The sequence below is a fragment of the Equus quagga genome, chromosome 12 (genome assembly GCF_021613505.1).
Source record: "Equus quagga isolate Etosha38 chromosome 12, UCLA_HA_Equagga_1.0, whole genome shotgun sequence".
NCBI lineage: Eukaryota > Metazoa > Chordata > Mammalia > Perissodactyla > Equidae > Equus > Equus quagga.
Genome location: NC_060278.1, coordinates 14,308,214 through 14,323,151, shown reverse-complemented (window position 1 = coordinate 14,323,151; position 14,938 = coordinate 14,308,214). Strand labels below are relative to the sequence as shown.

Below are 14,938 nucleotides of genomic sequence, written 5' to 3'. Positions count from 1 at the left end.
GGCTTCGTAGAAGGAGTTAGGAAGCCTCCCCTCCTCTTCAATTTTTTGGAAGATTTTGAGAAGGATAGGTAGTAAGTCTTCTTTGAATGTTTGGTAGAATTCACTAGGGAAGCCATCTGGTCCTGGACTTTTATTTTTTGGGAGGTTTTTGATTGCTGTTTTGATTTCCTTACGGGTCATTGGTCTATTCAAATTTTCTGCTTCTTCTTGGTCCAGTTTTGGAAGGTTGTATGTTTCTAAGAATTTATCCATTTCTCCTACATTATACAATTTGTTGGCGTATAACTTTTCATAGTATTCTCTTATTATCTTTTGTATTTCTGAGGTGTCTGTTGTAATTTCTCCTCTTTCATTTCTGATTTTATTTATTTGAGCCTTTTCTCTTTTTTTCTTAGTGAGCCTAGCTAAAGATTTGTCCATTTTGTTTTGTCGTTTCAAAGAACCAGCTCTTGGTTTCATTAATTTTTCCTATTTTATTTTTAGTCTCTATTTCATTTACTTCTGCTCTGATTTTTATTATTTACTTCCTTCTGCGGATTTTCGGATTTGTTTGTTCTTCTTTTTCCAGTACCTTTAGATGCATTGTTAGAGTGCTTATTTGGGATTTTTCTTCTTTGTTGAGGTAGACCTGAATCACTATAAAGTTCTCTCTTAGAACTGCTTTTGCTGTATCCCATAGATTTTGGCATGTCATATTTTCATTTTCTTTTGTCTCCAGGAATTTTTTGATTTCTCCTTTGATTTCTTCATTAACCCAATGGTTGCTCGGTAGCATTTTGTTTAAAATCCACATTTTTGTGGCTTTTCTGTTTTTCTTCCTGTAGTTGATTTCTAATTTCATACTTTTGTGGTCAGAAAAGATGCATTGACCCTTATATTTTAAAAATAAAATAAAAGATAAAAATTAGTTAAGAGTCCATAAAGTGTAAGAGATATTGTAGTGTTAATACTGGTCATGAGACCTTGAGCATTTAATTTCTATAACATTCTCTATATACAAAACTACCGTGTATGTACCTAAGATGCCATATGTATATAGCAGGCAATACCTGGCACAAAGTAAACACTATATTTATACTGATATCTATTGTTTATTCATCATCACCAACATTATTACTTTAAAAAGATAGTGATGCTAAGATGTCCACACCAGGGCCAAGTGCTCATGACAGTGGGGCCACAGGGATTTCCATTAAAAAACACTTGACACCCTGTCTCTGAAACTTTCTGACTATGACATTGTTTGTTTTTTAATGTCTTGTTGTCTCTGTCTGTGTGTATATATGTCTCTGCATCACCCTCTCATTTTCGTAAAATATTTTGTAGAACTTTACAAAGAAAAGAACCACAGAGATCAGCTAATTCAATCTCCGCAGGTACAGATGTAGAAAACAGGTCTACATACAGTGACTTTGATTATTCATTATAGAAATATGAGTGTAAAAACAGACTTGTAATTATAAGCATAGTGCATATTAATTCAGAGGAATTTGTAAAATAGCAGAAAACACAAAGAAGAAAATTTAAATTGCCTGGTCAATCTACTAGAGAGAGATAACAATCAATGTTTCCATGTACCTTGCATTCCAATCTTTTGTTTGTAGTAAATACACACAAACACACACACATTAAGAAAACTGGCATTATGGTATAAATATTTTTGCCACCTGTTTTTCTCACCATTTTTCAACACATTTTTTCTACAGAGCTAAATCCCTGTCTAAAAAGTGGTTATCACTGCGTGTCACAAATTCCTTTGTTTCTTAATTTATATAACCTGTCTCAGCACTGCTTTGTCATGTAGGTTGCTTTTCATAATAATTATCAGTAAAATGGTCCTGAACATCCTTGTTTTTACGTTTTTACACATCTCTGATTCCTAAGAATGATTGTGTAGCCGTTGAATGTTAATGGGTTTTTATACTTTGACAAATTGCTTTCTATAAAGGTTGGACCAATTTACTGCCCCACCAACATTATATTAGATATGAGATATTCCTGTTTCCCCAAATGCTCTCAGACACTATTTTCATTTTTTAAACTTTGCCAATTTGATAAGTAGAACATGATATTTCATTGTTGCTCTAATTGTCTTTTGATTACCAGAAAGTTTTAACAGTGTCATATATTCATAGGTCATACATAATTTCCATAATTTCTTGTTAAATGGCTCTGTTAAGTCATTCTTTCTCAGCTTCAGCTTATGTCCCTCCACATCCTTTTACATCGTGTGCACAGGTCTTCCTGGATAAATGCATGGTTCTCACCAGGACCATTCAGACTTGTTTGTTTCTCTCTCCTTCAATTTAACGTTTTGAATTTGTCTTAATCTCTAGGATGCTGACCTGCCCCAGCATACCTCACCTTTTCTCCACCCTCTGAGCTTAATGAGCATATCATATCCAGCAAGAAACCCAGAAAATCCACTCATGCCTTCGTGGTTCTTTTATTTGAAAACTCAAGGCTATGTCATTTTAGCAGTATTAAAGTTATTTTAACACATGCAGAATTCTTGCACTGGAAATTAATCTGGAAAGCAGCTGACCTAACTTGAAATGATTCTAATACAAGTTATGATAACAACTATTTTCAAATCCCTTCGAATAGTCCACTGTAGTCTTCCCGCCAGCAGGACGTTATCTGGTTCTTTCTTCATATCAGTCCCTTTCTCATCAGCATCTACTCTTTCAAATTTATTGAGATTGTTCATGCTACAATGTACCTTAGCTTTGTTGGTTATTATTATTTACAGCTCAATAAGGAACATTAGCATTTTCAAGAATAAATCTGACAACTAATTTGGAGAGCAAATGCATTTTTAAAATACTTAGAGGTTCAGTGAACTTTTTGAGGGCATTGTATATAGTTGGCCATATGTGGTCTCTTTCTAAGCTTACAGACCAGGCAGCAGTTTTTCAAAGAACTTGACCAAAATTATGTTTACGGACTGAAAAAAAAATAACCTTAACAAACAAAAACAGAGATTTGCTTTTTACTGTTAAAAATGTCTTAAGCTTTAATTCTTAAAAAATTAATACCGTAGACCAGTACTGCCTAGAAGCAGTTTCTGCGCTGATGAAATGTAAAATGTGAACTATCCAGTATGGTCTCAGTAGCCACATGTGGCCACTATGCGCTTGAAATGTGGCTAGTGAGCCGGAGGAATTGAATTTTTAATCGGATTTAATTAATTAAATTTAATTTAAAGAGCTACATGTGACTAGTGGCTACAATATTGGACAGAGAGACGATAGACGACATGCACATATTTAAATAAAATATTAAATTTCAAGTATGATATTTACATAAACATACTTTTTACTTCTTCTTTGCCTTTTAAAAGGCTGCAATATTTTAGTTATGGTTAAATAATAAATCTTCTAATATAAACATTCCATTATAACCGATTTCCCTGTTACAAAAACAATTTGTAATTTTGATTTAGTGGTACGACACTTGCATTATAATTACTTAGCAACTATAATAAAAAACATGTTATCAAACTGTGGAAGAACTAAATAATCTTGGAAAAACTTGAAGATACTCTTTCCTTTCATTCTGTTTTATATAACCCAATTAAAACTCTTTCCGAAGGACTGAGCCTCACTTGTTGTTCTCAAATTTGTCAGTCTTTCTATTCATTTAAGGACAGATCAATCTATAAGTCCTTCAGTAAATTGTGTCATCTTACTTTCTCCTCAAAAGGAAAACACTTCAAAATTATTCATTTTACAGAAGATAAAATTGGCTTCTCTTTACAACACAGCTTCACTAAGTGCTTAGATTGTCAAGTGTGCACCAGCTCATTCGAGGCTCAACAAAAGGAAAAAGAGATGGAAATCATGACATTTTTCCCATAAAATGTCCTCTCAAAAAACTCTTCCAAGGTAAAAGCATTATGCAAAATGATATTTTATTGTTTTAATATATACATTTCTAACCTACCTTATTTGATTGACCCTGACTTGATTTTTAAAAAGAAGCAAAAAATTTGAAAATATTCTGTGTTAAAAGTCACTGATTAGTTCATTTTAACATATTTGAAATTATTTTTTAGAATTCTTTTGAACAAAAATGAATTCCCTCAAGGACTTCTGGTTAAATTGTTTCTTTTTTTTCCCTATTTATGTGTTCTTTCATTCACTGACTTTTTATCTGTACAACAATCTCAGGTAAAGTAAATTTTTACTGATTTAGAGATATACCTCTCACTTATTTAATAATATTTGAATTATTTTATTTATAATCTAAAATCCCCAAAGTTACAGAAAGGACTTTAATACATCATGAAAAATTCAAGACATTTAAATGTTCATTTATTCAACAAATATCTATTGGGTTCCTATTAGGCTAGGATTTATTGGTCCAAAGAAGAGAAACCCAATTTAATGTACTTTTATTTTTTTTCAAAATAGCCCTTCTTTTCATTACTCCACTCTGTGGTTGCCTTACTGTGGAAGGAATAGGAAAATAGCCAAAACAGTTCTCAAAAACAATCTAAACTGAATTTTTCATCAAATTCTCTCAGCTTTTTTTTGTTTTAAATTATGACCTCAGAGATTTGATTTTTTACTTGTTTCTTTCATATTTGCCCTCAAATTCAATTTCCCTTGCCTTATTTCTTACTTTTCCCTATTACATAGTGAATATTTCTACTTTAATTTACACTTTCCTGCTATACAGAGAATATTTCTCTTTTTAACTAATACTGATTGCGTACATTTATAAACATGCTCACGTCAATTTTTCCAATTGAACTTTGCTATAAGAAGTTTAGTATCTTGAAAATGTAGTTTTTTCCTCGCATGAATGCCAAACATCTGAGTGATTTGGCACCAAAAACTTCTTTACAAAAACTTGATTTTAAAATAAAGAAATCTTACAGCATTTCACCCAATTTCATTTAAGAAAGTCACAATCTTATTTTTCTCTCAGAAAAAAAAATGGAGATTTAATGACATTTCAACTGTACATTATAAAAATCTCCCCATAAGTCTCAGGAGTAGCGAGCTGTGTTCCTCTGAGGGGAGCGCCATGTTCAGATAAACAGTCCCCTGGGCCAGTGGGAATCATGAGGTTGGTCAGGTCTGTAGTCCACACATCACACCAGCCCACTGTGACTCTATGTTGAGCATTTACTGTCCCAACACTGGGTCTGGTTCTCTTCTTAGGCAAAGTGATGACTGAAGGAAGTCAGGAAATGCAACTGGCTTAAGCCATTAGTAAAATATACATGAAGGGCGAAGAAAAGTGAAAATTGTTTTTAGATCAAGTTTGTGATTTCCCATATTCATGCTCAAGTTACTTATAAAATCTGGCCGTTTAGGATTTAGCTGTGTCCTGAAACTTTGCAAGCAGCGAAGGAATGACGAGAAGAAAACCTAAGAGGTTCAGATTAGCACTTCATGGACACCTAAATCTCCTGTTGCCTTCTCCAGTGCTGAATTACATTATTATTTAATAGAAATACAACTACAGAAGACATTTTTAAAAATTGAGGCTAAAGCATATTCTACTTGTAGATGCTTTATTTAACAACTTCCACTAGCTATTTCTGTGAATGCATTATATTTTTGTGCGGGACGCTTGTAATTGCTGTCATAGTGAACTTTTTCTCTCAAGAGTCTCTTTTGTCCCCTGAGTCTTCATGCCGGGAACGAACTTGTAGTTGTGCCATACATGCTATTTACACTAAAGAGTACTCAATAAACGATGCTCTGTGGTAAGCTCAGTTGGCACTAGAAAAGAAAGTAAGACAGAATAAATTAGGGCCAGACGTTAAGCATTCGCAACAATAAATAAGGAAATGTTAGCAAATCATTTACTTGACAATTCAGACAAAATATTAAGATATTTATATAAATATAAGAATCAGCCAATTCTGGAAATTACTCATACATTCTCTATGTGAATGTTGGCTTTCAAGACAGGCAAATAAACCAGATCATGGCTAATCATGCCACAAGGTACTCATTAAACTGTATCGACTTCAGCGAGAGTGGCTATTGATTGGAAAGGAGTCGTGGTGTTTCCATACGATCACTCTGTCCCTCCTGCGGATATTGCTCAGGATTTCTAACAAATGCAATTCAACAGCTACGCTTTGAATCATCGTCTTAAGATTTTGATTGCTGAGCTTTATTCTCTATGTGTTAGTCTGCTCAGAGATTTAATTTCAGTTTTAAAAAATTTTTAAAAGTCCATAATGGGTATTATAGTTCATCTTGGTTTTGTAAAGTTGTAATAAAACCGTTGAAGCTGTACCAACACTAAGACTGAATGTTTGGTATAGCATTATTTTGGCTGACTTTCTAAAGAAGACACATGAACTAAGTACATTTCTGGAATCAAATGAAAGCTTCTAGTATTGGCAGGAGCTACTAGTAAATGTATTCCTAATTACTTGCTTTTGACAGGGATATCTCCGACATACAACAGAAATGACCACTTGGAAGCTGTCATTGACTGGCAGGTCATCAAACAAAAATCATTCTCATGAATTTGGGTTTTGTTAAAATCATCTCCTCCCAACAGTCGGAAGTGTTTGAGGAGGTGATAGAACAGCATAGCAACAAAGGTCTTTCCTCTGTTTACCCCATATGCGTGATTGATAATTAACTCCCAGAGGCTTCACAGTCATTATGTCAGTAGTTTGAGCTTTTCAAATTATAATATGAAATGAAAAAACACCTAGTATTTTAAGCATCTACTAATATGATAGATACTGTGGAAACTTTACTATGAAAAAGACTCAAAAACCCTCATGCCAGTGATCTCATGGCAAAGCCATGTTATTTACTTCTGAGAACTAAATTGCTTAGCAAAATACAGGGGAAGCAGTGTATGGGAACACATCCTATTTAGACAAAGGTAGAAGCTGAGTAATCTTTTTGTATGCTTTAAAAGTTAAAAAAATAAGACATGATTCATGTACCTCAAGAAACCTTACTAAATATCATGAAATCAGCATTTTCTCTCATGTTTGATAAACTTTACACTTGAAAAGTATATGTGCATCTTTCACTTACACCAAAAAGAAATTAATTGGATTAGGGTTTGAACAATGTTTTCCAATCTGATAAACCTGAAGATGTACAGTCATGTGTCACTTAAGGATGGAAATACATTCTGAAAAATGCGTTAGCTGATTTCGTTGCTGTGCAAACATCCTAGTGTGTACTTACACAAGCTTAGATAGTCTAGCCTATTACACATCTAAGCTCTATGGTACTAATCTTGTGGGACCACTGACCATCGTTGACCAAAGTGTCCTTATGTGGTGCGTGACTGTATTCACTGAATTGCTCTAGAACCACTCCTAGCCCCAGAAGGGTTCATTCTGGGTGACTGCCTTCCCCTTCCTTTTCTAGAGCACAGTTCCGTGGTGAATACTTGGAAATGGGTGAAAGGATATGAGTGGAGAAAAGTAGAGAGATGTGTAGGTTGTAAGTAGGTGTTTGACTTCCCTCCTGGACAGGTAGGGATCTACATTCCTGAACACTGAGTCAGCTCGCTACCCTCTGGGCAGCACACTCCTACTTTATGTCCTAGAGGAGAGCATTGTCGGCTCTACTGACTTTAATCAAAATTTAGCTTTCTGTAAGATTAGATGGGAGACAAATTCCCAGAAGCTTGATTTCAGGGCCTTACAGTGATTTTGGTGAGTTCAGACCTATAGAAATTAGATCATTGTATGCAGCGTATAATCAGTATGATCCATGGTTGCCATATTGAAGCTAGACAAAAGTTATATCTGACATTTATTGAGTCTTGCAATGTGAAAGGGAATTGTTCTGATCAATTTTTATTTATGATTTCATTTTAAGTCTCAAAAAAACTCAGTGGCATAGGTCCTATTATCTCTATTTTATAGATGGGGAAACTGAGCAGAGAGACAAACAAAGGAGCCCAAAGTCACACAGATACTAAGTAGCAACACTGGGATTTGAACCAGACAAACTGTTCAAGAGTGTGCATTATTAACCACTATGACATGTGATTTCCCAAGACTGGATACTATGATATTTTTAAAACAACTTACCACCCCCCTATAATTCCTGATGGATATGGTGGTATTCAGGAAATGCAGCCCTGTCATTATAAGCATTCCAAGACCTAAATAAAATACTGATAACATTACTTTTCCATTGACATTTCTCAAATTCAGTCAAGCTCATTAATATAAGGCTCTGGGCTTTTTTAAAAAGGGGATTTTAAATATATTTCATCAACATCTTGTTTTGTTATAAAATGTTTGCTTATATTTATATGATTTTCAATTATTAAAGTTTTTGTCAAAGTCTCCATCTAGCCTGTTCCTCAGGGACACTGCTGGATTTGCTTTTGAATTATTATAAATGCTTGCATGTAGTCTAAGTGTTAATTACTAACCTTCCTTAGATATGATACTATATATTTAATAAATAACAATACCAATTTATTTTTAATAATTTAAGTTCTGTTTTTACTTTAATTAGAGAAATTTATTTAAACCTCTAAAGCAATCAGACTCTTATTGTGGCAAAAACTACCTTTACTTGTGAGAAATTTTTAATTGTTACCTGTTCCTAAAGGACACAGTTTAGCATAAGTTTCAGAGAAATTGTGGCATCTTACTTTCCTTATTTTATATATCAAATTTTTCAAAATATATGGCTCTATCAAGAAAACATCTTAGGTATTCTCTGGGAGACATTGACTTGGAGGCATGCTAGCTAAGGGAGATATCTGAGACCCTAAATCAACATTTTCAATTTCACTGATAAAAAGACTTCTCAGTCTATAGGCAGATGATTTTCAGGGTTTTGATTATTTTAAATCTGCATCAGATGAAAAGTATCTAATTCAACATTCTTTATTAAAACACTGTTGTTTTATAGGTGAAGAAATTTTGAAAGTTTGTTTTTTTTCCAGATGTCCGAAGAAGAACAATTTATGAATACCACCGAGTAGAGCTCCAAATGTCACGAATTACCAACATTTCAGCTGTGGAAATGACCCCATTACCTAGTAAGTTAACGTGCGAGCACAGCTGGTAGAAAAGATGATTTACAAGTTTGGTGATCTGATTTGTTTACCAATAATGGTAGCATTGTGTTTGGCGTGTACGGGTGTCTGCATCCTGTATGTATATGAGAATGAGTGAGTGATTTTTATTTTGGTTGAGTCATCTTTTTTTCTCCATGCTATCAATTGGTCTTGATGAATCTCTTCTCTCTTATTTCCTAGCTTGTCTCCAGTTTAATGATTGTGGCTCCTGTGTATCCTCTCAGATTGGCTTCAACTGCAGTTGGTGTAGTAAGCTTCAAAGGTAAAAAATAATATGAAAAATTTAAAAATTTTAAAGACTTGTTGCTTTTACTCTTCTGTTGAATTTTAAATGTGTCAGGTGTGTTGATTAGATAAACAGTAACAAGTGTATATATGTAAGAAAAACAGTGACGAAAATGCAAAAAACTATTCAGAAGTGGGAATTCTAGTATTTTTGTCTGATTGCTCAAAATTACCAAGAACCTTCATAGTCAATAAGGCTATTATCTGACATTCATTTATAAACTCTACGGGGCTTAAAATAGATGATGATTGTAACTGATGAGTCTATAAATGGATGCTTTTGGTCCACATTCTTCAGAAAGCATGGTGTGAGATATCTTTACTATAACAAGGACGCTTTTTGTCTAATCACATGTACATTCTTACCGGTCAAGATTTTCGATGTAGCAGCTGAGGTGAAGGAATGAAGTGACATTAACTGGCCTCTACATAAATAAGAACGTGTGGGTTTGGCCTGTCTTGACCCTAACTGACTTTGAAGCTTAAGCTGTATCACTTTCTGATGTTAAAGAGGTTTACTGATTTTTATGAATGGCAAAGAGTATTTTTCAGTCTCTGGAGTTTTTTGGAGACTGAACAATCATTTGTGGGAAATATAGAGTGAAGACATTTAAAAGTGTTTTGTTATTTACTCAACCGTTTTGTACCTCAATTATGTCCCAAGTGCTGGGAAAGCAGCAGTGAACAATAAGGATGTGGTTCCAGGCCCTGTGAAGCTTACAACCTGTATGGGAATATATCCCCTCTCACCTTCTGAATCTATGAAAAATCTACTTCTTTCTCCAGGTGGAGAATCGAGACTTCAAGCTATTAGTCAGTGAATGTTGCGTCAGAACTTTCTGTTGTATAAGCAGACTGTGTCTTATCATCTTGCTGCAGCATATGCAGTAATGACACAGGCAGGTGCAGGAAAACTTTAAAAGTTATTGAAATATAAAGAATAGATTGCCACTTCTTTGATAACAAGCTTTAGGAAACCTGTTTAAATTGCTAACTTTGGGGTAACCACTACATTATTGTGAATAGAACAATAGTATTTATTATAACCTCTGTTTTTTTTCAATTTAACATGTTGTTCCAATAATTTCCTTTGTGCAATGTTTCAAATAACAGCAAAGCAAGCAGGCGATTGGCATTCTTAAAGGTGGATTTTATCTTAGCTGTATCTCCAGAGTGGGAGACAGAATTGTACAGCAGAGTGGGAACTGCTACACAAGCAAGGATTTGTAGTTATTTATATCATATTTTGCTGACATTCCATAAAAATTACACGCATGTCAGAAGTTATTCAAAATCTGTCTAGATAACAAGCAAAGTAAATCTAAAGGGATGGCATTTTAATATGTATATTTAAGTAATACTGAAGTCAGACATGAAAAATGCCCGGAAGAACTAAGTAGAAGGCACTAGTTTGGGCTGCATAGCTAATTCACGTTCCAGTTCACTGGTCACCTCCTCTGAGAAGTCACCCTAAACCATGAGTCTGTATGAGCTACCCAACTCCCGTGTTTCCTCCGCATCCCGGGCAAACCTCCATCATTAGCATTTAACACAGGGCTTGTGGTGGACCCTTGTTCATCTAATCTGTCTCCTTTGCTGGCTCTGGATTTGTTAAGGATGATTTGTCCTGGTATCTTCAGCACTTAACCATGTATCTACTGCTGCAGAAAAATGGATGAATGAATGAATGATGATTAGGTTCCAAATGAAAGAATTGTGGTTAGACTTGTCTGGAACCAGAGGATTTTCCAGAATGAGGGACTTTTAGTTGAGGGAAAACCAGGACAAGTTAGCCCTTCTAGTCAGGGCACTATTAGACAATTCTTGACTGAAATAATGTAATGGGAAAGGAAGACTTTGGACAGTAGTCTAGAAACCTACTTTCCACAAACCATTTTATTATGGTTTAAAAAGAATTTTGGTGGCAATATATGTTTAAAGTTCCAAACAAGCAATTTTGACAATCAAAAGACATCCACAAGTTGGGAACTGCTTTCTACTGTTAATTCTTCCATTTTATTTATTTATTTATTTTTAAAAGATTTTATTTTTTTCCTTTTTCTCCCCAAAGCCCCCCCGGTACATAGTTGTATATTCTTTGTTGTGGGTCCTTCTAGTTGTGGCACGTGGGACGCTGCCTCAGCGTGGTTTGATGAGCAGTGCCATGTCCGCGCCCAGGATTCGAACCAACGAAACACTGAACCGCCTGCAGCGGAGTGCGCGAACCTAACCACTCGGCCACGGGGCCAGCCCCCTGTTAATTCTTCCATTTTATTGAGAAATTTCTCTGCCAGATGTTGTGCCAAGGAATTTTCAAATGTATTTAGCTCGTGCAACATTTTTACAGTGGAGGAAGTTGAGGCTTACAGGAACTAAGTTATTTGTATAGGGTCTCATTGCTCTTGAGTGATGAGTTTGGAAGTGCCCCTTGATCTGTATGACTCCCCAGTCTGTAGGCTTGACACCTCAACTGTTCTGCCTCACACCTGCCAGGCTGCAGGTGCGCTAAGCAAGTTAATCTTCATCACTGCTTGAAAAACAGCAAATATACCACTGAAAAAAAAATATTTTTATAATTGGTGTTCCAAGAAAGTGATATGGTTTTGAAATTGACATAGAAGCAGAAGAGAATCAGGCAAAGCATAAAACTTTTCCATATTATTGAAAGCATAGTTTTTTCTAAGTTTAATGGAAAAAAGAAAAGGTAGTGATGCATATGAATGAGGAAGGAATTCATCAAAGATCACTACTAAAAATCTACAAGTTTTCTGCATGTTACTATTTAGTATTTTGTTGAATACCAAGCATTGATTTAAAATCCTGAATTTATTTTTAATTCTTCAGCAGCTCAGTTATATACATATCAAAACCTGCTTAATTAATTGGTTTAACTATGGCTCGTTGCACTTTTGTTCAACTTAATTTCCCCACTGCATTTTATTAATTTCTCCTAGGGCCTGTGAGCTTCAAAACTTTGCTTTTGCTGCCCAGAAGCATTTCCCTGGACTTCAGAGCTTTTATTAACAAATTCAATAAAACAAGAAAAGTCTTATCCTAAGCAGCACAAAAATTGCCTCTCAGATTTTTTTCTTCCATTATTCTTCTTTCCTCTTATGTGCTCATTTATCCCTGGATGATAATCAGTTGGTTGTGATTATTGAACTCTCAAGTTGGGCTTGCCCTAAAAAGATTAGATAACTTTAATTGATTTGTTTATTTCCTTTAATTCTAAGTTTTTAGGGAGCAAGAAAACTAAGACAGAATGTTTGTAGTGGCATACCTAAGGTCTAAAGGAATTTGAGTCATAAGAACGTATGGATGATGAAAAGTGTTTACTTAGAATAGGTTGCCCATTGCTTCTAGGTAAGAATGCTTTTGTTTCTTCACTGCAAATTGAGAGGATCTGAATCAATAACTTTCAAACATACCTTTCTATTCACTGATTCAATAAAAACTTTTGAGTGTCTCTGTGTTCGAGTTACTATCCTAGATTGTGGATTCAGTGGTGAGCAAACAAGGAAAAAAATCACTTCCTTCATAGAGCTTTCATGTTTAGTATGGCAAGGTAATTTTTAAGCAAATAGAAATGCAGGAAGTAGAAAGAAGGCAATGTAAGGGAAAATATAGCAAAATTGATAAGAATAACAGGAGATTACTTGTTGGTATCATGCTAAGCAATCTTGGTTTTTTGAAGACACCTTGGTTTCATTAGCCATCATCAAGCAAAATTTTATTTTTTAATTGAAAATATATTTTGGCTCTTAAAGTATTCATTCATTCACTCATTTACTTAAAAATTTATTGAATGCTTTCCACTCTAAACAGCAAGCACTGGTCTAAACACTAAGGTAGTTAGAACCATAATCAGATATTAATCAAAGCCAAAGCTCTCCTAGATCTTAAAGTTTAGCTTATTAAGCTGGAAAGTAAATGAATTAATAAGTAAACAAAATAGTCAGTTGATGATGAGTGATCTGTTAAGTTTGAAAGAGCTAGTAGTTGTTCTGGACTGGGTGGCTAGGGAAGGTTTCATGGAGGAAGTGACAATAAAAGTTAGATCTTAATGACAGAGAACCACCTACACCAAGGTGAAGGCAAAGAGTATTTGAAAGGGACTGGCAAGTGCACTGGTTCTCAAGGGGCTCAAGCTTGATCTGATGAGGAAAAGAAAGAAGCGCAGTGAGTTGGGAGCATTGAGGGTTGAGCATGAAGGGTGAATGTTATCAGACGACGTCAGAAAGGTAGCAAAATACCAAGACATAGATGACATTGTAAGCCAGAAAGGGTTTTATTCTCAGGGTGATGAGAAGACTTTAGATTTTAGAAGAACTTAAGCAGAGGAGTGATGTGATTTCATTATATTTAAAAAATGCAACTCTGCCTACTTCAAAGAGAATAGTTGGGTTTTGCTTTTTTTTTTTTTTTTTGAGCTTTTGTGTTTGGGGCAAGATTGAGAAGAAGGAGAATAGTAGAAAATACGTGCAATAACCTAAGGAGGGGTGAGAGAACTTGAACAAGGAAGATAATTATGGGGATTGAGAGAGATGAATGAATGTGAAGCATATTTTGGAAGAAGACACATTACTTACCAATGGATTAGAAGTGAAGGAAGAGGAAAAGATAAGAATCAACACTTCCTGCGGTTTTGTTTGAACAGTTTGGTGGATGCTGGCACTCATTTTTTGAGCTGGGTAAGACCACAAGAAATAGAGACTAGGGTGGGGAGAAAGAAAGGGTTTAGTTAGGGACAAATTCAGTTGAGATGCCTATCAGACTTCAAGTAGAAATGTTGAATAGGTGGTGATAAATAAGCCAGAAATTAGATTAGATTAGAGAATCGTTATCTTATAGATAATGTTTAAATTCATGGGACTGAATGAGATAAGCTATGGAGAGAGTGTAAAACGAAAATAGAAGAGATTCCAGGAACTAGCCTATGGCATGGCATAATGAGGATAATGCTAATTTTCCATTCCATAAAATTATTTTAAAGTATATTTATACAAATGTACATTTGTATAGACAGAGAATATCCCTGAAAATATACCTAAGGGACTGGTAACAATATTTGTCTCTGAGGAAACTATAGTGAGCAGGGAAAGGCATGAAAATGAGTATTACTTTTCATTATGTACTTTTTTGTATGATATGAATTTTTGCCACACGAGGTTGAAGACAAAAGGAGGAATCAACAAGGGAGAAATAAGAGAACATAAATTCTTTAAGGGGTAGGAACCCAATCTTACTTATTTTAGTGTCTTCCACAGCACTCAACACAGGCAATCCAACATATACAGTTAGACCGAATTATGCAGATAAGTGAGGCCAGAATTCTCTTTCCTGAGAATTCTAATTGCTCACCTTGGCCATTACCATCCATTGGCTTTGTTAGTTTCAACCAAATGGCTATAGAAAGAACTAACCTGATGCTTGGAATAAAATGTCAACATTTATAATTATGCATATTGAACACTGAGGAGTTAGTTTCTTGGTGCCTCACTTTTAAAGAATTTTCCACCTTGTACTTACTTAGCTCCAATCAAGACTGGTACTGGTAAAAATGTGGGTATAAATACATTCCATGATTCCACGCATCAAAAGAATA

At 34.8% G+C, this 14,938-nt stretch overlaps 1 protein-coding gene across 1 annotated transcript in view; it reads left to right on the top strand.

Moving 5' to 3' along the window:
* The window catches only part of PLXDC2 (plexin domain containing 2), a 412,416-nt gene that overhangs the window by 299,493 nt on the left and 97,985 nt on the right, over nucleotides 1-14,938 (top strand). The window contains exons 8-9 of the mRNA XM_046678478.1: nucleotides 8,914-9,009; nucleotides 9,229-9,310. Coding sequence (XP_046534434.1) covers nucleotides 8,914-9,009; nucleotides 9,229-9,310 — 178 coding nt within the window. The remainder of the gene's footprint in view (nucleotides 1-8,913; nucleotides 9,010-9,228; nucleotides 9,311-14,938) is intronic.